At 32.1% G+C, this 24122-nt stretch overlaps 1 protein-coding gene across 1 annotated transcript; it reads left to right on the top strand.

The window, feature by feature from the left end:
* The first annotated feature begins 6051 nt into the window (after nucleotides 1-6051).
* On the top strand, nucleotides 6052-24044 carry LOC148611400 (neuronal calcium sensor 1-like). Its single transcript, XM_088591915.1, has 8 exons — nucleotides 6052-6245; nucleotides 9314-9338; nucleotides 10765-10813; nucleotides 15024-15113; nucleotides 17466-17544; nucleotides 19835-19923; nucleotides 21077-21154; nucleotides 22196-24044. The coding sequence occupies exons 1-8, from the start codon at nucleotides 6182-6184 to the stop codon at nucleotides 22304-22306; spliced, it is 585 nt and encodes a 194-aa protein (XP_088448041.1). The 5' UTR covers nucleotides 6052-6181; the 3' UTR covers nucleotides 22307-24044.
* The last annotated feature ends 78 nt before the right edge of the window (nucleotides 24045-24122 follow it).

Raw genomic sequence — 24122 nt, 5'->3', positions numbered from 1 at the left:
CCATGAGGCACAAATCATGAAGGTGGTATACAGGGTAGGCAACATTGACAAAGAAGACAATGTTAAATCTAGGGTAGCAAAAATGATTTTAAATTGGCAGGGTTTGATATTATCTTAATTATTTTTGTTCTATGAATTTCATTGTATCCATTACGATTTTCGCAGTGATTTACAAGTAAAAGCTAAGACACATGGAGACAGGAAATTGCAGGTTGTGTTGTTTTTATTGTAAATTTATAACGACACTGACATGTCAATCTTGCTTTTATTTTTATGTCACTATCTTTTCCATCATTTATGAACAGTCTTAAAACTGTATCATAGAATGTAAGGGGTATCATGTCTTCAACAGTTTGTCTTAGCGCACTTATTAATTTGACAAAATGTGGTTTGTGCATACTGTCTAAAAATAAAATAAAAGGAATATTTTTGCATAGTTTAGAGAATGGGTATTCTTGTATTGCAAAATCAGATCAATTGCCACCTGATTATAAAGCATACCATTGAAAAGTGGGTATAGCAATATACAAACGTTCTCTACAATTCTCTGTAAATGAAATTCATGACACACCCTCCGAAAGAATTGTAGGAATAGAGTTGAAAAATCAATTATTCAGTTCATTGTATATATTTGGTGTTTACATTCCCTCTAGCTTGGACGAGTATAATACTGTGTTAAATTCCTTAGATATGTTATACTCATACTATAGAAATCAAGGGAATGTTTTGATTGCAGGTGATCTTAATGTTAGTCTATTTTCAAAAGATAGGTTGGTGTCTTATGCACTCAAATCAAATCAATTATTAAAATTTGCAAACAGAAATAATTTACGATAGGTTGGTAACGAAATACATTACAAAGGTCCAAACTATACTTTTGTAACAAAAAAATCTATATTCTGTTTGATGATGTTGTATGTAGACAGATGAGGACTTATGAGATCCTTGCTGAAGGGGAGGTAAGCAGTACTTCCGATCATTTACCAATATGTGTATCTATTGATTAAACTCTAATCCTCACCTACTTATAAACTTCCATCATGGCACCGTATGACAGGCGCTCAAATTGATCATTATCAAAAATGTTTAGTGGAGTCCTTAAACGCTTTATCCGTGGATATAGAAAGTGGGGTTATTGCTATTGACTCTGGATGTGAGGGATTTGTATCCGTCGTCCTCGATGCGTCAGAGTGTGCTGTACCCAAAAACGAAACCATATTGGACTAATGACGTTACAGAAGCGCACTAAGAGGAGCGCAGACTCCGTAGAATATGAATGTCCGAGGGAAGACCGCGGGATGTCAGTTTGACAGCTACAAAAACTATAAAAAGGCTAAATACAATTTTAGAAATATCCAAAAAGCTGCATGTGAAAACTTTAAAAAACAATGTTATCACGATTTAAATAGATATGTGGAATAAGACATTCGAATGTTCTGGAAGTCGCTTAAACTTTTTCCGATAAAAAGATCTAGTGTTTACCCAGAAATTATATATAATAACAAAGTGTGTAATACTCCTGATACTGTAACAAATGCTTTGCCTCATACTTCGAAAACATTTACACTGAAAAAGATCATGATTTATTTGATACAAATTTTAAAACTGACATAGACAATATGTATGATGAAATTTTACTAACGTGCAGTGCCGAAGTAGAAAATCTACCTGGTTGACTGATTACCAAAGATATAGTTTTTAAAGCAATACTAGACTTGAAGCTAAAAAAATCTCCTGGTCATGATCGTGTTCAGAACAAACATATAAAATATGGTGGTAAAAAACTGGTGAAATTCATAACTACGCTATTTAATCGTATTGTATATGAAGGTCGTATCCCGAGAAAGTGGAAGTGCGGTCTCATAGTTCCCATATATAAAGGTGGAACAAAACGTAAAACTACTCGTTATAGAGCTATTAGTCTTCTATCTGCTATTTGAGAGTGTACTAAGATCACGTATTACCTCCTATGTTTCATATGAAACATTCCCAAACCCCAACAGCAAGGATTTCAACAGTGTCTGGGCTGTATGACAGCTTGCTTTAATCTACATGAAACTATATACCACAATATTGAAATGTCTAATAACAAAGTTTTTATAGTATTCTTAGGTAGTAACCAGGGATTTGATTCAGTACGGAGGATGGAGTTAATGTACAAACTGTATAACTTAGGTATAACAGATAAGTTGTGGTGTATAATTAATGATATGTATACTGATACGTATAGCGCTGTTGTTGCTAATTAGTTTGTTCATATTTCTTTTCTGTGTCACAAAGGGTAAGACAAGGAGGTATGTTATCAGGTTTGCTTTACTTAGTTTTTATTAGTGAAATGCTAACTAACTTAAAAACTTTTAATAATAGCACGGGTGTTTATCATATAGTTAGTTGTTGCCCCGCACTAGTTGACGATATTTCCTGTATTAGCCTGTCTCCTTTGGGGTTACAGAAAATGCTTGATGTGTGCTCGCACTATGCACATAAATGGAGATTTCACTTCAATGCTAAAAAATCAGCAGTTCTACAGTTCACCACTAACTTTCGTAACAATAAACTATTTTATCCATGCAAGATAAGACATGAAGTAGTTCCAATACAAGATTACTATATTTACCTAGGTGTGCAAATGAACTATAGACTTAAGTAACTGTCTTTGTAAGAATCATGCAAAATCTGAAAAATGTGATACACCCCAAAAAAGGCTACATATTTTTATTTTTGTAATTAAGTTGTTTTATGGGTCTATACTATGAAATGTGCAATTATTCATTCAAATCTGCCTGCTCTTAGGGGATAATCAACATTGAAAATCCAATAGATTCTATTGTATTTGGGTGTCATTTACAGAGTTATCTCCCTTAATTTTGAAATCTACAGTGCATTCTATATAACTTTTATCTCCTAAGAAAATGGGTTATATGAAAAACTGAATGTTAATTTCTGTTTACTATGGCAATTTAAACAAAATATCAAAAATAAAAATATGTAGGCTTTTTAACCATGAATCACATTTTGCATGATTCTTAGCTGGAGTGCTACTTAAATCCTTAGAACGCACTACGAATGCCTGTAGAAAAGGTCGTAATATATTCTTTGCGTTGAATAAACTTCATTCCAAGTTCATTAAAACGAATGTTCTTGTACGTTTGTATAAAGCTATAGTGTTACCATCTACCCAATACGGATGTGAAGTATGGACTAACCTAAAAAACAATGCTTGAACGTTTTCAACATTTTACTGCAAAACAAATACTTAAAACAAGAACTAGATCGGACATGTGCGAAAGTCTGTTACGACTCTACCCGATAACTGCTTCCATTCAAAAAAAGGAAATTCATATTTTTACATAAACTTGTATCGTTAGATGACAACTGCCTAACAAAGCAGATATCCTTTATTCGTCTCCTTTCATTCCTCGTTGATAAGGAACGCACTCATTTTGGTTTCATTTCCTGACATTTTTTAAGTTTTATTGTATTATGAGCTCCATGGGTACCTAAAAGAATTTTTATTTACTGGCCATTTTCCTACTAAACGTGAATGGGAATCAATCGTGAATAACTCAGTTTGGCATGTGCAAAAGACTAACTGGAAATCCCGCACTAGTGTTGATGGAGACGCTCTTCGGTTTCCAAATGTCATCAACAGCGTCGAATTACATTTTGTAGCACCGTTTTGGAAACATGCAGAAACACAGTATTGTTACAAAACTCTGAACTGATACTCCAAATATTACCGGTTTCTGTATTCTGTGCAAGAGATTATTTACAGATATATATGTTCATGCCTGCTGTAGCTGCTCTGCGACCAAACCATTACAAGACTCTTTTTGGGACCTTATTATTGAACATTTTCCGTCGTGTTTGTTTATCAACCTGTACGAGCGTGATGAATCTGACTTATCTGAAGTATTTCTGGGTAAATTGGTAAATACATCTGACGAAATAGATTTCTTCAATTTTATGAGACTATGTCACGTTCATTTGGTGCAAAGCCTCGGACAATATAATAGGCTCCTGCGATTTGCTAATGCAGGAAATGTCAACCCTATCCCACCTCCAAATTTATGTACATTTTCATTATAAATAACAAGAAAACAAGTACTAAAGCCAGAAACCATTTGCATCATGATCGATTGATTGTAAATTACATCCACGGATACGAACCTAAAATCACATTTTTATATTGATCAAAGGATATCAAATCTGTATTAAGTAAGAAACTTACACACTTGCAACAGTAAGAAGAATATTCAATACAGATTAGTTGTGATGTTTATTTTTTTTTTCACATTTATTCTTCAAAAATTTAAAATATGCTTCAAGAATTTAAAAGCACTTAAGATTTTATTTTAAATGTTTCTTTTTCAAACATTTTGATACGTTAAATTGTTCACCGTCTAAAGCTCCCTCCATTAACCTATAACACACGTGTATAAATATCTACTATTTTTATGGTGAACAAACTGCCAGCTATAAGTACTGTATCACTTACGCAAGGAGGTCCTTAAAGAATGACAATACGAAAGTTTTTCAACTATTATATGAAAATTTTTTTTTCTAGATTTATCGATGCGGAAAATCGTACCACCACCTCACAAACATGTTTAAAGTTCTATGACCTTTTACAAGTTGGTGAAAATATAGTCTAATTTTACAAATCTATTAATTCTGTGGAAGCGATTTTAAATGTATTACGTCTGAGACCAAAATCAAAATTTTACCTTTCCAGTGCACTTGATAAAGGTCTCATTTGTTTGTAAAGTACGGGTTGATCTTCGATTTCAGTTCCTGGGTAGTTTCATTGGGTTTTAAACCTTGTTGACTGTGTTTGAGTCTTCCTTCGTCTTTGTTAATATTTGTCCCTTTACACCCAGGTACTGAATATAATCTTCAGAATATGATATACATATGTACATACTGTAAATTCAAATGCAGTGCATTACTTGTCGTTCTGACCAGGCTTTTTTCTTTCTTTTGTGGTTTCCTTCATTGCTTTTTAAATCAATATGTATTTAACTTGGCTTGTTTAGATCTCTATTGTTTGTCAGTTATTTTTGTGTATTTTATATACATGTTTGGTTTCTGTATTTGGTTGTATATGTTTTAATTAGCACTCTAGGTAAGAAGCATGCAAAATGTGATTCATGTGTTGAAAGCCTACATATTTTTTATTTTTAATATTTTGTTTAAAATGGTTATAGTAAACAGAAACCAAGACGTGTCATTTTACAAAACTCTTGTTCTTAGGAAATTAAAATTATATGGAACGGGTTGTATGATTCAAAATTAAGGAAGATAACTCTGTAAACGACACTGAAATACAATAGAAACTAATGGATATTCGACCTGAATCATTTCTTAAGAAGACATATATAGGGATGAACGACTAAACATTTCGTCGTAAAGACCCATAAAACAACTTGAATTAATAACAAAAATTAAATATGTGTATCACATATTACATAATTTACCAACATCTGTATCGAACAACCAGCATAAATATCAAATTTTAAGACTAGTCTTCCAAAAAATTGGACATGAATTATTCAAGGAGATTCACCTCTAGGAGCCTTTTGGGATCATATATACGTAACTACAACCATAGCATGATCTATTACTTCTTCCCTTGTCGGCGCTATGAATATATATTGCATGAGTTGGAAGTTCCAATACACCATTGTAGTTCTCTATGGAACAATTGCAATAATGTGATAATAATCTTATTTATGATTTTGTTCGGATAGAATGGATGTTTAGACATGGGAACTTACGTGCCGCCGAAACCCTTGAAAGCAACTCGCGTCTGCTCTAAACTTAAGCATACTTTTCCGATTTTATAGAAGTTTTCTTTTGAAGATTGTGTAATATCGATTTCAGGTTTTTCTGGATACATAATTTTAGAAGCAAACATCAGTAAAACGACATAATTACTTCACGTCTGTTATCAATGAACTACAATTGGCGCCATTTCTATGTTGACTATCTATGACGGATGAACTAATCAGCATCATCAACAATATTCGGAATCCCTCTGATGTAACCGTTGCTGTATAGCTGGAGTATTTGATGAGAGTAGGACTGTGTGTATTATTATATTTTTGATATACATCATGGATGTTCAATACAAACAATAATGAGAGAATGAACAAGCGTGTGTGTTTAAGGGGATTTAGAAATGGGAAAAAAGAATAGTAAATTAAAACCGGAAGAAGTTAGCGATCTTAAAAAGAAAACATATTGTAAGTATATAATTAAGTACGCAAATACTTTTATGGTTGCTGTAGTAATGAATCCTTAGACATACATCATACTAATTTTAATTATATTGGTATGTCAAAACGATTAATTTTTGATTTTCTGTGATGTAGTTGAAGTGATATTATGAATGATAATTTATAAATATTTTCCGACCAGGAGCCCTTGAGCATCCTACATTTTTCCATTGTATGTTACTAATATTGTGCATAATTATTTTTGAAAGATCCGATGCAACTTAACCATTTACCGTTTCTATACGATTGCCACAAATAATGTTTGTCGTAATATTGAATAATCGATTTATCGAATACCGTGATATTGTCGAGAGAGGGAGAGAGAGCTGTCCACATTAAGCAATCAATAACCCAGAACTATGTTTATGATTAGTATAATGTATATACCAGCTATGTGCTATCAATCATGATTTATCTGTTTTATTGTTCATAACGACTGCATTTCTAATAATCACTCGGATGCATCTTGGTTGAAAGCAGGGATATTGATCTTCTATCGACTCCCTCTGACCAGAAACATGAGTGGTTACCATATCATGCTAAATGCATTGAAAGATATTTTTTCAAAAGTTTATCATAATTATGTGTGATGAATGATATTCGAAATGCTAGAAATAATTACGTCGTCAAAAATGAAAGCAAGTCTTCTCTAGTGATAGTTATAGAAGAACTAACTGTGTATTAGTAAGCGTATATTTACTGTAAAGTTCAATAACATCCTTGTTCTTTCTCTAGTGCTGCTTTTTTCATGCATTGCTCGCCGATTTATATATAGCACTCCTTCTGAATGAAAACTTCAACAAACCTATGTGAATATTCTGGTTAAAACAAACGGATAGTTTAATGGTGTTATTGAGAAACATTTGAAGGCTTTAGCATAAAATCATGTATTTGTTTTACTTGTCTGCAGCTGCTAGCTTTAGTTACAAGATTGCATGGAAGATTAATGCAAAAGTAGTATTATGCAAATATAAGCATTTAAAGATGATAATTAGTCCGCATGTTATTAAACTCATGATTTGTGTGGCACACATGCTGCTATTTAATTTAGATATAGTTTGCCTTTACTCTATTTATAATTACTGTATTAAAAGAAATAACCAAATTAAGGCACTGTCATTTGCAACACACATGTTACTAAATGGACATTTGTTTGGTCAGATCGCATTTATCAGTAACAGAGTGTTAACGTGTGTTTATCATAATGCAAAATGCAAGCGACTTGTCGCAGCGTAAACACAAAAAGTGAGCGTCAACATGTATAAAACATCAATCCCATTATTATGTTATGTTATTAAATTATATAAATATTACGTCGTAGGCGAAGCCGTTTATTATGTTGAATGTAGTTCCCCTTTGATGTCGAACTTTCCCACATTCATTATATACAATGGTATACAAGTCTTAAAACTCTGCATTTAGATTGAACCTTTACCCTCGGTTTATCTGTTATCTCCAATCATATTTTGATGTCCTTCGTCCTTTGTTGATCGGCTGTATCTCCGGAATACGCTTACAGGACAGCAAGCTATAGACCAACATTCCCTCTAGATTATCACACTAATTAGTAGGATACTATCAATTAACATCAGTCGTTAGAGATGATCAATCTAAAAACCCGTGCCAAGTTTTCCTCCATCAAATGATGGCGTAGTCATGATTATCACCAGTCATAATTATTGACAGATTGTATTTCTCCATTGATTTCTTCTCAAATATTCAAAATATTTTGTTCCACATGTGGTAGTTTCCAATTACCTTAAAAATGTCTACTCATAGTCAACATCCATGTTACTGATTTGTTTGGCTTATTTGCCCATTCTTCGTGACATCAGATAACTTTACATTTCAGTTGTAGTATTAGTCACATGATTATTGTAAAAAAACTGTGTTTTATATCATTTCAAGTTTTGAATAAATATCATATGCAGATCTAGAATTACTTGAAAGGGGATTTCTCTTTACCAAAATAAAATGACATGAAATTCACAATAGTTTAAAATAAAAGGGGCCCCTTCAAGGAAACTCCTCTCCCCTAAATCAATCGATGTAAATATAGGTATTATGGTATTGTTAAGTTTCGAGAAAAGGGTTGGTGCACTGAATAGCTTGATTTTGCAATGTTGTAGAAAATAGAATTCGATTTTTATAAACGTAGCATGACGTTCGTCATACTCTAACATTACTGTATTGTCCATTTTTAAACCTCTTCAGCGATAGTCACAATTATTAACTAAACTACCAGTTAAATAGGATCGAATTCGTGGGAAGTTAGACCGTGCAACCATCCCAAATTTATCACTTTATTATCAGTCAATTACATTAAACATTCACAAAATATCTCTTGTTTATTCAGTTACAAATAGTTTGTTTTCTTTCATGCATGTAAGCATGCTCATAACTCCCCTTTCCTGTTACTACATAATTGTTTAATTCTGCTCAAATGCATTTTCAAAAATTCTTTTATTTGAACGTTTTAGTGAAATTGAGTTAATTAAAAAAGTGAAAAAATTCCTTTGTGTGAGTTGCAAGTTTGTAGGCTTAATGGCTTCAAGAATTCCTGTATGTTCCAATAGTTGTTTTTTCACTGTTCTTTACACATGTATTTACACAAAATTCATTTTGAAGCAGGACAAAACTTTACATGACAATTAACCATCAACAAAAGGTCATATGATCCATTTTGTAACGTTACATTTTCCTTTTCTTAACAATGTTCAGTGTAACCATTCTGAACCAAACCCTGAATATTCAGACAACCCGTCTAAACCAAAACTAAATAGTCTGAAAACCTTCTGAAGCAAACCTTGGATAAGTAGACCTGTTTAAACCAAACCCTGAATAATCAGACAACCTGTCTAAACCAAACATTGCTTTTAATGCAATGTATGTAAGTTTAAATGTGCTTTGAACCTGTATAATCCAAATACTTACCTTATCCAAACCTTCAGTCTTAAAGAATTTGGTCGGACATATTTCACTGAATTACATGTATCAACTGTTTCATTTATTTTACTCGTTCTGCTTTTTTTCAGTTTCCGAAGACGAAATTCAGCAATGGTAGGTATTCAGTAAAATCATTGATTGTATGTGGAGACGTAACAATCACCTGCGCAGAATGATATTAGCTATTACGTTATTTCTGAACTTTTTTTTACATCTGCTTAGTCACATACTTAGTCAGCTTTACTAGGTTTAGGGTGGGGTCGGAAAGGTAAGTTAGGGGCTCATTCTATTGAAATAAAAAATCATTGATATTGCATACATGTACCATTTTTTATGTAATTTATTATATTGTCTAAGACACACATGAAGGAAAATTACTCAATTTTGGAAGGCAAAGGCTCGAAAATCTTAGATTGTTTTTTTTTATCGTGATGCTCAAAATATTTGTGAAAGCACTATGCTTGGATATTTGAATCGAATATTCGGTTTTAAAAATTATGAACTTCTTTTCACATTCATTTGCCCCAAAAAATAATTTCAGTATAAAAAAAACAATCCAGTGCTGTTTTCTCTTTGATCACATAATCGACGATAGGTAGATAATCAAGAATTGTAGGAATAGTTCTCATCAATTTCAATCCAAAATCTAAACAAGAAAAATTAAATCAAATTGAAAGATTCCACAAATACCCCAAGTAGTCTTTTGTTAGACGCAGAATGGCAGTCGAAGTATAAGTCCAACTCCTTTGGCATTTATAATTCGAGGAATATGATGTACAGTAAAAATATCCAATTTCATGGAAACCACTTGTTTTTTTTTATAAGTTAAACAAGTCGCTGTTTAAGGAAAACTATCTGTTGAATGAAACATGACAGCTGATTTCTGTTAATAAAATTCCCATTACAGAGAACGAGATTGAATGCTATTGGCATTATGTAATTATAGTTATAAAGGTAAAGCTACAGTTTATACACAACTAATTTTTGCATTAATGATGGCTTCTTACATCAAGAAACAGAGCTTATCTGAAGTTACTTGTATATCTAATGTGTAGCATGAATTGTAGAATTAGAATATAGTACTAAGCAGGGAATTCGGCAGCTATATTTAAGAAACTAGCATGAATAAAAGATGAAAGGAATAACAAAATGTCTCCGTAATCACCACATTAATGCACACACACAGATACACACACACGCATTAATGAGCTATAACAATGTTTCATTTAATTCACTATATTAAATAAGACATTTACATTTATTTTTGGGGTTACTGTCTTTTATTTATTCATTTTTATTTATTTTTTTAACAAAAGAAAAATACATTTTCAAAATTTACCCCGGTGCAAAAAAAACATCGTCGCAAAATTACCGGAACATCGAAAAAAATCGAGCTGTTTTGATGTTATGAAATGAACCAATTTTTAGTTGAGTTTCCATCGAATTTAAGATAACCTTTGGTATTTTTGAAAGATATATTTGCTGGTAGTAGTACTTTGCCACAGTGCCATTGTGCCATATTGATGGATTGTTTTTGTAGGTACAAAGGATTTATGAAAGACTGCCCTGACGGTAAACTGACGTTAGAGGTAAGTCATTTATTATTCGGTTACCGGTATGTCATTTTGTTCGGTTACCGGTATGTCATTTTGTTCACAGTTGTTTTAATTTGTAAATATACAACTTCAATTTGCTTTAGTTTGTAAATATCAACCTCAATTTTAATTAATCTTTTCTTTTACATACGGATGACCGCTATAAATACAGCATTCTTTGTGTATTCGTTCTTATAAATCCCATATGTATGCTAATTTGCTATACCTGTGTACAATGTTGTTTTTGGGGAAGATGCAGCTTGCCCTGTGGTGTGAGGGTTTCCTCGTCGTTCATTGAAGACCCATGGGTAGCCTTGGGCTGACGTTTTTCATCCCGGTTGGGTGGTTATCTCTTTGACATATTCACCACATCCATTCGTTACATATTTAAACATACCTCTTTTTTCAATTTTGCAATGCTGTATGTAGCAGTATTTTTCAAACTCAGCCTCATGAAGTTTTGACAGTACAGATGTGTAAAACGCACGATTTATAGCACATTGTTATTCATTGTGTGTTTTGTATATAATTTTACTAATAACGCAATTTTTCTCTGCCGGTTTTCCTCATCATAAACCGAGTGGTTTTTTGGGAATTTTAACCTATTTTTTTATATGATTACACCACTTAAATCGCTTCTACTCAATGTGACGTCTTAATGGCGTCATAGCGATACATATCCAGTAGCCTTACCGTTTGTACTATAATTACTATTTTATAAAATGGGCTACAATTTGCTGTCCATAGAAATAACATGACGATTAAGGTTCTAGATGTGGACATGCAAAATTTCCATTGCAAACACATGCATTCGTATTAGCTTCCTTCTTCCCTTGTGTCTTTATCTGTTATTACATTTTGATTAAACTTTTTTTAGTAAATGTTATTTTGACTATCATATCCAATCTGAAGTCATAATAAATTGCTTAATTAATTATTGATAACTTGCATAAAGATTTATTGGAAAAGTTATTGCATATTTCATATTTTATTGACATATACTAGTATGCAAGTAGCCCTGATAGTTTGTTTTTACCTGTTAACTATTACAATCAACACGTTGTCATATTGTAAAACAATATCCATTCTTAAAATATTGATACAAAATTACAAAGGGTAATTTTAATAGGAAAAAATAAAGCACAACTCTGACAAATTAAAGGATGCTTTTAGATAGTGGGTAGTTTATCAGCTTGATGGCACATTTTGGTTGGTATGTACATCCAACCGTCATACCGTCTGTTTGTCACAAGTTGTTTTCAATATCTAGTGGTATGTCATTATAAAATAGTTGATCAACAAATGTAGTTTTTATGTATTTTGTTAGATGAGGAAAAAGATTACTTTTTAAATACAATGACATGACTAATATGATCGAACACTACAACATAATTCAGAAATAGAAGCTTACTCTCAATTCATAAGATGTTGCATTATTTTGTATAAAACATATGAAGATTAAGAAAACTATGAATTGTAAAGAACAAACATTTTTTTTCTGACATTTAAAAAATACTGTCTTATTGAGGGTTCATTTGTATTGCACTCGGTGAAACTTCTCGGTGCTGGACAGTGCGTCCTCTATGATAGGCTATGATATAATTTTTTCAAATGAATTCACTACAATATATCAATAAACAAAGTATAAAATAAAGCATGAGCATCTAAAAATTTTTAAAAATCTCCCTCTTATATTGAGGTATTTGAGGCTAAAATACATGCTAATTAATACCATTTCACCTGTTTTTATCGACAAACATTACTTGATAAGCAACATGTATTTGGTTAATCCGAATACCATATTTTCATCCAGATGCTAAAAAAACAAAATGTGTAACAGAAATAACGAACGCATCTGTATCTATCATTCTGGTGTAATACAATGCGACTATTTAGCAAGTCTAACTGTGCCTGGTTTCCATTATGCCAACTCTAAATGATGAACGTTATGTAAATGTTTGATAATCATGACTAAACTGTTGCAAAAGAGACGGGAAATTGATTAAGCTGTATATTTTTGCATATTAGTATAGAAGTCTGATGGATTCGATCAATTAAGCAATCAAATTTGATCATTCTGTATTTCGTGTACATAAGTTTTGAACAATGATATTAAATGTCAAATGCAATGTATTTTATTCGGTTGTAGTAACCGTACTGATCAAAAAAGAGTTTAGACTGGGCGTTATCCAAAAAATATGTTTATATTGTAATCAGAAATCTCATATACTCAGAAATACAAAAATGAAACATTTTTTTGCAATATTTATGCGTTCGTGATCGTCAGGAGTATTATTGCCTCCTTGTATGACTTCGGTGCATGGACAACCGTTATATTTGTTAGATGTTTATCATTTTGTTATGACATGTGTATTAATTAGTGTTAAAAGCCTTTAAACCTTTTGATTTTTTTTTGTTGAATGACTCATAGAATACCAAAATGCCAATTTGTAACAATATGCTTCTTGGTCCAGTATTCCTCTAGTACATATATACAGATAAAATAATTCTTGTTCAGCCTAAGACCATTACTATGTGGAACGTGGAATGAATAAGGTAATAAGCCAGTTTACATTGCCTTATAGAAATGCATTTGTATGTGCATATGATAAATACTGAATATTGCATGTCAAAATCTGAATCAAATGCGATATCAACCCGGGACTCCTATATCACCCCAAGGATCACCGGCCCCATAGATCGAGGGTTGATAACACATATGATAAAGTTTTTGACATGTCATGTTTATTATATTAAATATTTCAACTGTAGTGTAGTCCGTGATAGGGTACAATATAGGGTATGAGATATATGTCTAGAGGTGTGATATTGGGTATGCGATATAGGTCTAGATGCGCGATATTGGGAATGCGATATAGGGTTTACACAAACACTTATAATGCATATACAAAGAAGTATATCTCAATCTAAATATTTGATATATGGTATTGGTATTTCAGCTTAGGAATATCGTTTATTGTGGGTTTGTTTTTAAGTCAAAAGCCTATCTTTGTCGAACACTGCAGATAATGTAATCGGTTCGCGCACTTTGTATGGTTTACGCGGTATTACTGTGTTATTACTTTTTCCCGACGCAGTCGGTATATATCTTAGGCTCGCTTTTTACCATTTGACCTTAACGACGCTCTTCCATAGAAACGAAAGTCACCTGATCGCAATGCTGTTCCCGATCGGCAAAATACTGATAACTTAGTGGCGTTAGTAAAAAACTATCAAAAATTGACATTGCGTGCCATGTGTTATTTCCTGAATGAAATGTAGAAAACTATAAGTGAAAAGAACAAATTTTACTTCATCGGCTATTTTTTTTTAAAGTTAGTACTTGTGTAACGGGAGAGCATGATTTGACTCCAAAATTATACTCCGCCATCGAGGATCGAATCCTAGACCGCTCGGTGACAAGCCAGTAGCAAACCGATTCGGCTAAAGAATTTATCCTTTAGCCAAGTCAATTCACTGGCTATTTAAATCTCACTACCTACTACAACGCAGGTAGGCCGTCCTGCCACATTTGTTTTAACCTTAAAGACAGAACTGTTTCTACTCTTCCGATCCGAATTTTTAATACTGGGTTATTAACCGTAGTTTTTGTTTTGGTTAATAAACTTTTTAAATTTGCTATATCATACTCACCTTTTTTACAGTAGTTTAGTAATATGAGTGTAACCAATTTGTTGTAAATATCCTTACTAAAATATACCATTTTGTTTAGGTTTTGGTCAAATTTGTTTACCAAAACAATATGTAAGAGAAAGCTATTCCTTTTGTTTCGTTCTATATCCACAACCAGATTGTTGCTACAGAACTTAACCACAAGATAGCACAGTACATGTATAAACATTAGATAATTTCGCAGCTTATTTTTTAGTGTTTATAAACCGTTCATAGTATAATGTTTACTTCTAAAGAAATGTTTCAGAAAGCACATAGTTACTGGTGCGTTTGATATCATTTTTATCAAATTTTCAGTGTAAATAATTTGAAGAGTCGCTTATGCGTTTCTTATTAAATTACCGATACTAACATTCTTGAAAGAATGGTTGATATTCTATTAATTTCTAAACTTCGTTCAGTGCACATGCTTACCTCGTATTTTAATATACTAAATTTCCTCAACCTTGTCTCTTAGACAACATTATACAAATACTTTAGATAACCAGAATTTGATTTGTTTCTATTTCAGGGTTTTACGAAAATATACAAGCAGTTCTTTCCATTTGGTGATCCCAGTAAATTTGCCACATTCGTTTTCAATGTATTTGACGAGAACAAGGTAAGAATAAGACCAGATAATTCAAACTGTATGTATACAATAGAGTGCTAAATTAACCTGGAATGTCAGACTGGAATTTGGCAGGGAATCTGCTTTTGATTGATGCGAATTCACCAGTAGTTTCTAATTATCTTTTATTGAACACGATTCTGCAGTCTGTTGACTTTTGACTCTCTATATCAATTAGACTACATTTGCTATTTAACTTTATGACTTAAAAAATACTTTTATCTTGGCACTTGTGGTTACTCCACATTAATGGCCATGTCGATAAAACGATGTATAAGAACAATTGATGGAATGCAAGCAACAAACCAATGGTTGTAACACTCTCTGTCCACTCTGCCTATACATACCTGTATTTATAAAAGTAACTTTTGATAGTAATTTAACATGACAAGAATATTGACACAAAGTATAGATATAAAAGAGTAATCAAGGGAACCAGGGTTCTAGCGGTAATCAAAAGAATGTAATCCAGGGACAAAGACCAGACATGGAAAACAGACATACACAACAAAGAACATAGAGTAACTAAAATGATACATAAAAAGTAACAAAAATAATTGAGCAACTCGGACTCCACTAAAAACTGGGAGCATGAACCAGGTGCACCAGTAGGGTAACTGTTGTCTGCTATTCTAGAAACACCTGCCGTATAAAGCATCTATATTCCAGTGAGTTAGAAAGTTTGAGTTCATAAATGTTCTTTGTTTTTTTTATAATTAGTGGTGAGTGTTTCTATAAAAGCAGAGGACGCTAATCTACCGATGCATCTAATCCATGTTCCCAGTTTTTAGTAGAGTCCGAGTTGTTCATTTTCTTTGTTTTTTTTGTGCGTGTTATTTTGGTTATTTTATGATCTTTGTTGTTTGTGTGTCTGTTTTCCATGTCTAGTCTTTTTCCTAGGAATATATTTTTTCTGATTTTTGCTCGGATCTTGGTTCCGCTAATAACTCTTCCACTAGCACAAAATAATGTAAGGAGAGTTCCATGACATGTTATATAGAGTAATTTCATATCGGGTTTACCATTTGACATGTAGTTAAGACTGTACAGAATTTGGCGACTACAAGGGAACCAATTTGTCTCTAAGATAAACACAAACATCAATGAGTTTCTTTTCTGTATCGTTCATAAATCACGCTGTAGCATGTAACTCAATCATCAGCACAATAAGATAAATGCATATTGTTGAAATATTTATCTCAAATATTAGAATGTATCTGTTCTGTTTTGCTATCATGCAATAGTTTTGATATTAATCAATTCTGATGTGCTGATATCACAATCTTTTTAAGATATGCATCAACTTTCAGAATTAAAATAGCTGTAGGTTGCATCAAACCTCTTGTCGATATAAAAGACAACAACAAAAAAACAACCGCCTTCTACTATCGCAATGCTCTCAAAATAAATTGGTCGTTTTAAACGTTGAAAAAAGGATGTTTCAATCAATCATTTGTTCAAAAATCTGTACTAAGTTAAGACTCTTAAAATTAAAGCTTCTTTAGTTTTTATGTTTGACATCTTATAACTTTTTGCCGGTTGTTTTTATCAACAAACGAAGCTGTCATTAAAAAAAATCAATGGCTACATCTTACCGTGACAATAATATAGTTTCTTTGTCATAATAAGGTTAATTTTGTTGCATTGTATGATCGGTAAGGCATCTTTTAAAAGATCTATCTAGTCTACTCCATTGTACTCTCTCATGGTAGGTTCCTTCATTTTGTTATATAACTTTTCTGTGTTTCATTGCATTAGAAATATGCTATGAATGATTATTGTTTTCTGTTGAGCTTCTTTTGAATAGTTTACTGTTTACTTTAAATTTCGCAACCCAATACTTATTTTTGATTATTATTTTTTGTTTGTTTGTTTGTTTGTTTTTGATCCTTTTTGATGATACTTTTTGAACCCGTTAAACATTGCTGTGTTTCTAATAAGACAAAACCTTATCGAACCTTTGAGATGCGTCTTATGTTTACTTCATCAGTCTAACGGGTTTTTATTTGTGAATGTTTCTTACATTTGTGTTGTCTGTTCTCTATCTATCATGTTTTTTTTTATCTGCGTGTTTTATTATAAAAGTACATGTACCCTAGCTCTTTTTTCATGTACTCTTTTTTAGTGAATATGGATTACATTTTGTACAAAACTCATACTAAATAAAATAACGACCTCAAACGAAATTAACTTAAAAATTGTAACTCAAAAATTTTGGTGGCCCAATATTTGTCATAGTCTAATCAGCTATTGCATGCCGCAAGTTTACATATGGCCAGGTTAGCATGAAGGCTTTTTACAAGTAAATTTGATTAATTCATTACGTTCAAATGTTTTTTTAAGGATGGTTACATAGAATTTGGAGAGTTTCTCCAGGCCTTGTCTGTAACATCTCGGGGAAGTGTACAAGAAAAACTACAATGTAAGTACTTTATATTGTGTATACTTAAAATGGCACAAAAACCATGTCTCGATCCAACGAGAAAGGACATATATAAGAAAACAGTACAAATTAAAGCCGTACTTTTATCAATGAAATCGAAAGTTTTATTGTTTACTTTCTTTATCTAGTACAGTAGCTAGATTGTTTAAAACTAATTGATTCGTGAACAATTATCTTTCATGTATTTTTTTATACAAAAGAGTGATATTATCCATCCATCTGTTTAATACAACAGTCATTTCCATTGTGATTATGGTGGATTTAGGCACCAATATTCATTATGAGAAGGTACGTTTTGAAAGATATAACTGAAACTATCGCTGATGTTTGTATCGTAAAATATAAGTACAAAAAAGAAGCGAGATTAAAAAATCGTCCTCATAATAAAAGAATCTGCCCTGTGTTCAAAATACAAAAATGCCAATCATACAAATAAATGTATTGTAAAATTCTGTATGTTGTAGACGAATTTCAAGCAGCAGGAATGAATCCAAGCACTAAGGAAGCCCAACATTAAAAAATAAATTGTTTATAAGAATTACTGAAAAGTAACTAAAAAATATCGAAATAGGGGGGCGAATGAAGCACTGATGGGTTCTATCAAAGTATGTCAAAGGAACAATTACTACAGTATCGTTTAATACATGTACAAGGAATGCAGCATCGGTGTTTGGCTGTTTCGAATTCAGTCAAGGAGTAATCAAGGGAACCAAGATTCTAGCGGAAATCAAAAGTATGTAATTCAGGCACAAATACTAGACATGGAAAACAGACAAACGCGACAAAGAACATAAAGTAAAATAATACATACAAAGTAACAAAAGTAAATGAGCAATTAATGTGTTGTGCAGATCTTTGTGACATACTTTAAACAGGTTTTTCTTTGTCTAGTTGCCTAAGTAAACGGGTGTCTGGTTGCCTAAGTAAACGGGTGTCTAGTTGCCTAAGTAAACGAGTGTCTAGTTGCCTAAGTTATTTGCATTCCACGTATTGCTAGCAATAAATGATAAATTGTTTTATCTGCTGCAGATATAGTTTACAAATAAAGCATCTGGGTAACCAATTTGACAATTATATATTTGGAAGAAAAGTGCATGAGGCTAATTGCAGTTTCATATCGTTTGTGTTTTTCTTTGTTTCACAATTATTCATTAATAGAGAAAGTGCATGTAGCTAATTGCAGTTTCATATCTTCGGAACAGTCAGTCGTTTCTATTGATGTCTAAATTATTCAACTAACAATGAGTACAAATGTTTTATTATCTCCGTATTAAACTCAGGAAACAACGACGAATAAAAAGTACCACCCGAGATTGTTTATCTTTGTTTTAATGGAAATGTAAAATATATCACCAGACATGTATAAATCAAAGACAGCTAAGAACATTTGCATTTTTATTTTAGCAGTAACGTATAAATGTACTTGACTGCGTTTAAAAAGAAGTACGTCAATAGTTAAGTGTCAGTCCCTATAAGAATCAGGCAGAAGGTGAAACATGGTATGAAAAAAATCCATCAACCTGATAGTGTAATTTGAGTATTTGCACAGTCAGAATCAAGGAAAACAGACAAGATTTTCCATATCATGCTGGACCATTCAGTTACAATTTCATTGAAATGCATTGAAAATGAACATTTCAAGGTCAGATAACTCTGTCAAAAAAACCCTCATTTTTCTAAGATTCTATTTAAAAATGTCTGAGCAAATCCAATGATGCAGAGATCAATTAATGGTCTTTTTAAATAGAGAAAGCATCCTTGAGTGATATTTTACTGTCAGATCGATGGGGTTTTGACATGCATGTTTCTGATTGTTTCCATTTTGCATGATTCTTACAAACGCTTACACTTACTGTTCACATTCGATATCAGACGTTGCTATTTTCAATTTACAAACTAACCTAAGTGCCCACAAAATATTTTTTTTAAGTTTAAAGAATGTGCTAAAGAAAAATATCATTCCTCATTAGGCTTGTATTTGTTTGTTGGGGTTTAACGTCCGAGCTATTAGGCTTGTAAGAACGATAGCTAGTCACGTTCGGATCTCGTGATATTTAACGATGGTCCCTATTTTTGGTTTGAAAGAAAAACAAATAATCTGAATTTTCTTTGCTAAGTTTACGTGGAATCATGTTTTGCTTTCTTAATCGTTAGTTCTAAAGTGTATTACCTCAGCTGGAAAATGCTCTGGAAATAGAACAGATAAGTAATATTGGGGGGGGGGATTTTTAATTTGTTGGCAATATTATTCTCACTTTTGTCATTTCAGGGGCTTTCAAATTGTATGACTTAGACAGCGATGGTTATATAACACGGCTTGAATTGTTAGACATCGTTGATGCTATATATAAGATGGTGGTAAGCATTATAAAAAGAGATGCACTTGTGGACTAAACATAACACATGAGCACTTCCTGCAGTAAATATTCAGTTTAAGACACTTTTATACTTATTGCTTCAATCGGTCTTTCCATTTTTTATTTTATTTTATTATCTTTTTTTAATCAATGTATTTTATTTTATTTTACTTATTTTAATATTATCTGGTTTTGTTCTTTTTTGTTTTGTTTTGTTGTTTGAACAAGAAAATTATTCCAATTTAAGATCAAGAGCAGTTTAGTAAAATGGGCATTTTAAAACAAGTTACAAAGTAAATAGAAGCGATATGGAAACAACACCCAGCATATATTCTCATACAGTAATAAAACACAGAAACCGACACGAACAAGCAAGACTCGTCTAAAAACTGGGAGCATGGACTAAGTTCTAACGAGTTGTTCATTTAATTTTCCTTGAAAGGGAGAAATAAAAAGAAGAATAGAACTATGATTTTCATTTTTGGAGATATAGATACGTTATTGATCAACAGGCTGGTGGTAATGACCGCAGGTTTTTTAAGTGACAACTTCTAAGTTGAGATATCATATCCCTGATACAATTGCTTAGCTTGGAAAAGTCCGTGTAACACAAGCGAGCTATCGGCAATCGTAACCTGGTAACCCAGAGCAGATGGAATATTACAAATGATAAATCGAAAATTGACGATGCGAAATATCTTCTCCTTCAAAAAGTTTTGTCAAGAGTTATATCTTCTGTCATTGAAAAGTGTGACTGAAGGATTACAGTCTTTCTTTTTATATAGAGTTGCTCAACTAAATTTTCTTTAAACGCTAATTGCTTGTTGTGAATATTACATCAACACAAAATTTCATCTAAGTAGAAAAAGACAATACTACAGTTATCTAAAGTATACTCTTTGGTTGAGTGTGATGATCTTTTCAATGGGCTAGCTCATTTCGACATTCGCCATTCAACTAACAAGGTTGAAATTCTAGCTATTATAATCGGTCTAGAAGCATGTAGTTGTAGCTAAACATCTGATGAAAAGGTGTAAATACTTTGATGTTTCGGATACTCTAATCAAACTCTAATCAATTAGCTCATAAAAGTGGGTTATGGTATTGGCGATTAAATGCTTATTTCCGCCTAAATATCATGTTTCTGGTTCCAGGGAAATATGGTAAAGTTGCCAGAGGAAGAGAATACCCCAGAGAAACGAGTTAATAAGATATTTGATATCATGGACAAGGTAACCTATGTAGTTCCATCAATTATTTTTCATTGAAATAAAGTAATATTAGATGTGCGATAACAAACAGGGAATTACATGGTCATATTTTGTCATTATTTATAATGGAATTGTTGCCTAATTGATTGATTTTGTTTCGTCTGCTTCTTAATGTTGGTTATATACAGGTTCCTGCTGACCTTGTCTTATATTGGTCGGTCGAACTCGTGTTAGAAACTATGTAATACTTTTCTTATGATTCAAACTGGTAAGAAGAGTATCCCTATGGTGTAGTTAGAACTAAAAGGATATTTTATATTGTATGAAAATTGGAAAAAAAACAGCAACTGTATTGATGTTTTCCGTCTTTATGCGTTAAATTGTGAAAGTCTACCAGTCGTAAATAGTAATAAATGATTGCTCTCTTTCATCTTCAAATGATTCACAAAATTACCCTACACGTTTACAATGGTATATATTGGCTATGCGTGAATGTGCATATAAATGAAAAGTTTGTTCCACCTTGGTTATTTGAATTCATCCTAATGGTTAAGATTTTAGGGTGGATGAAATGATTTTTATCCGTTTGATTGGTATTCTCAGGAATATAAAATCTAAGTATAACAAGTAACATAATGAACTTCGAAGAATAGAGTTGGTCGACAAATTAGGAAGAGATTTACTATAAATCTATGAAATGATCGAAACTTCAAATCTCCCTTTTAATTGTCCAGTTAACTACATTAGACATTCATCAGGTTAGTGTCATTCATTCAAGGAAATGTCAATTCTATCCTTTCAAGTAATTTATTTTACTTGCTGTAAATTTTACATATTCGTATATATATTCGCAATTAATATCACGTGACTCTTTTGAATTCGGAAAATCGAGATGCCGCTAGACTTTTCCATGAACGTGCGAATCATGGCCAAAATATGTAAAGTGAACATAAATAATGTATGGTTTACAACCCTTGCTAATATTGCTCGTTTACTACAAATTCTGCATGTATAAGTATTGCTTTCTTTTTATTAAAACAAGTTTGAATGTTTATTTTTCAGAATAAAGATGACAAGTTATCATTTGATGAGTTTATAGAAGGATCAAAGAAAGACCCAACAATAATTCAAGCACTAACTCTATATGATACTAGTCAAAATAATACCAGCTAGGGGAGATCAATTGTAACGTAATGTGTCTTCCTTTACACCAAATGTGACTCAGAATGTATTGGATTGAAACCCCTTTCTCTGCTGATTATGTTTTAATATAATACTAGGACTTGCATATTAGGTCACCAAAATATTGATTAGATAAAGAACGTCTGCCGTTTGTTCCACCATTTTGAATCAATCAAATTTATGACAATTAACAGGCAGTGAACTGATTCGGTTTTATGTGATGTTTATAATGGCTTTAAATGAGTATATGTATGAATGGGAATCGTGTATTAGTTGTGCTTAAGCTTGTGAGCTTGGGGAGTAAAATAAAAAGTCGTTTATACATTTTTAAAATGTCTCTCTTGCAACCACAAAGAAGAAAATAACGTGGACATGCATACTCTCATATGATTATTTTAACGCAAATTTACGAGAATATTTTTAAAGTCTGTGTTAGGAAACTTGGTTGTTCGTCTAATATAACTAAAATCTAAACAGACTGAATGATAATATAATCGGGTTTCGAGCATTGAGAGAATATTATTCCTAAAGATAATACTAGTAGAAATTTGTTGTTTCTAATTTTAACAAAGGTTATATATTCTACCAAGCCACTAAGCTGACCAAGCCAACAGTTCTGTCACGTCATACAAATCACAACATTGCTATAGATGTGATTCGCAAGATCTTTCTCTGAGTAGTATTGTAGTATCGAGGTGAACACCTTCAAGTATCAAACCTCAGACTGATTTTTAAGAAATTTTGATACTGTTTTTTTGTGATTTACGAATAGTATTATATTTAGTTGATCATGTTTGCCTGTTCGTGGTATCCATCTGTGTAAAGTTATTAACAATATGTCCTCCGTTGACAGTGATAATACATATCTATAATCCTTGAGCCAAATGAATCACCCTCTTTAAATTATTGTATTTAGGCCATGTTAATAGTGAAACGATGATGACCAGATGCAGTCGACATAAAATTACATCCTTAACTTCACACAGTTATATAACGTCGTCTTAGTATTTCAAAATATCTGGTACTTCTGTTCAAGTCTGGTGTCTTCCTTATTTGAAGGTGTATGACTATTGTTTTTTTTTTTTTTTTGTTTTATCATCGAATCCACTTTCAAACCCTTTAGATAATTTGATAATACATGATGTAAGTTTCATTGTACTTGAAATGTGTTCTATTTAATGAAAAGATGTATTGAATGAAAGGAAGCTTATCAAGCTGTTGGCTAATGTATATTTTATTTGATTTCTACCATAGGCTACACGATGCAGTCTAAAGATTTTATGGTATTATAGTGTACTACGTCAATACACAATTCGAATGTCTTACGAATATGGAATTTTTGGTTTCATTTGTGTTGTGTGAATTGCAAAAGATTAAGCTGGTGTAAGAAGAATTTCAATTGGTCACAATTTATTTCTTTTGTAATAGCATAGAGGTATTTCGTGCTGAACCAGTTCAATGTTGCCCAAATATTATTAGCAATTATAACAGCAGTTAGCTTACAATCGTAATGAAAAATCTCCATTTATCATTTTTTATGTATTTTGCTCATACTTATATTCATGTATCTGTTTTTCATTTGTTATTTCTCATTTCCCTGTAAAAAGTCAAGAATTATGCAAGATGTATCTTATTTACAAATTGTTGACATTTTTTCACATATTTTTAATATTATACGTATGTTGTTCATGGCGTGTTTCCTCACTTTAAAAGAAGTCTGATCAAACTATCTTTAGTTCTTCTTTCTACAGCCAATTAAACAAAATGTTCAGTACATACCCCTGTTAGAATCAGAGCAGAATCTTAA

This window comes from Perna viridis, chromosome 7, assembly GCF_037379345.1.
Source record: "Perna viridis isolate PV_CMFRI_1.1 ecotype Kerala chromosome 7, ASM3737934v1, whole genome shotgun sequence".
NCBI classification, from domain to species: Eukaryota; Metazoa; Mollusca; class Bivalvia; order Mytilida; family Mytilidae; genus Perna; species Perna viridis.
This window is presented reverse-complemented; position numbering and strand designations above follow the sequence as displayed.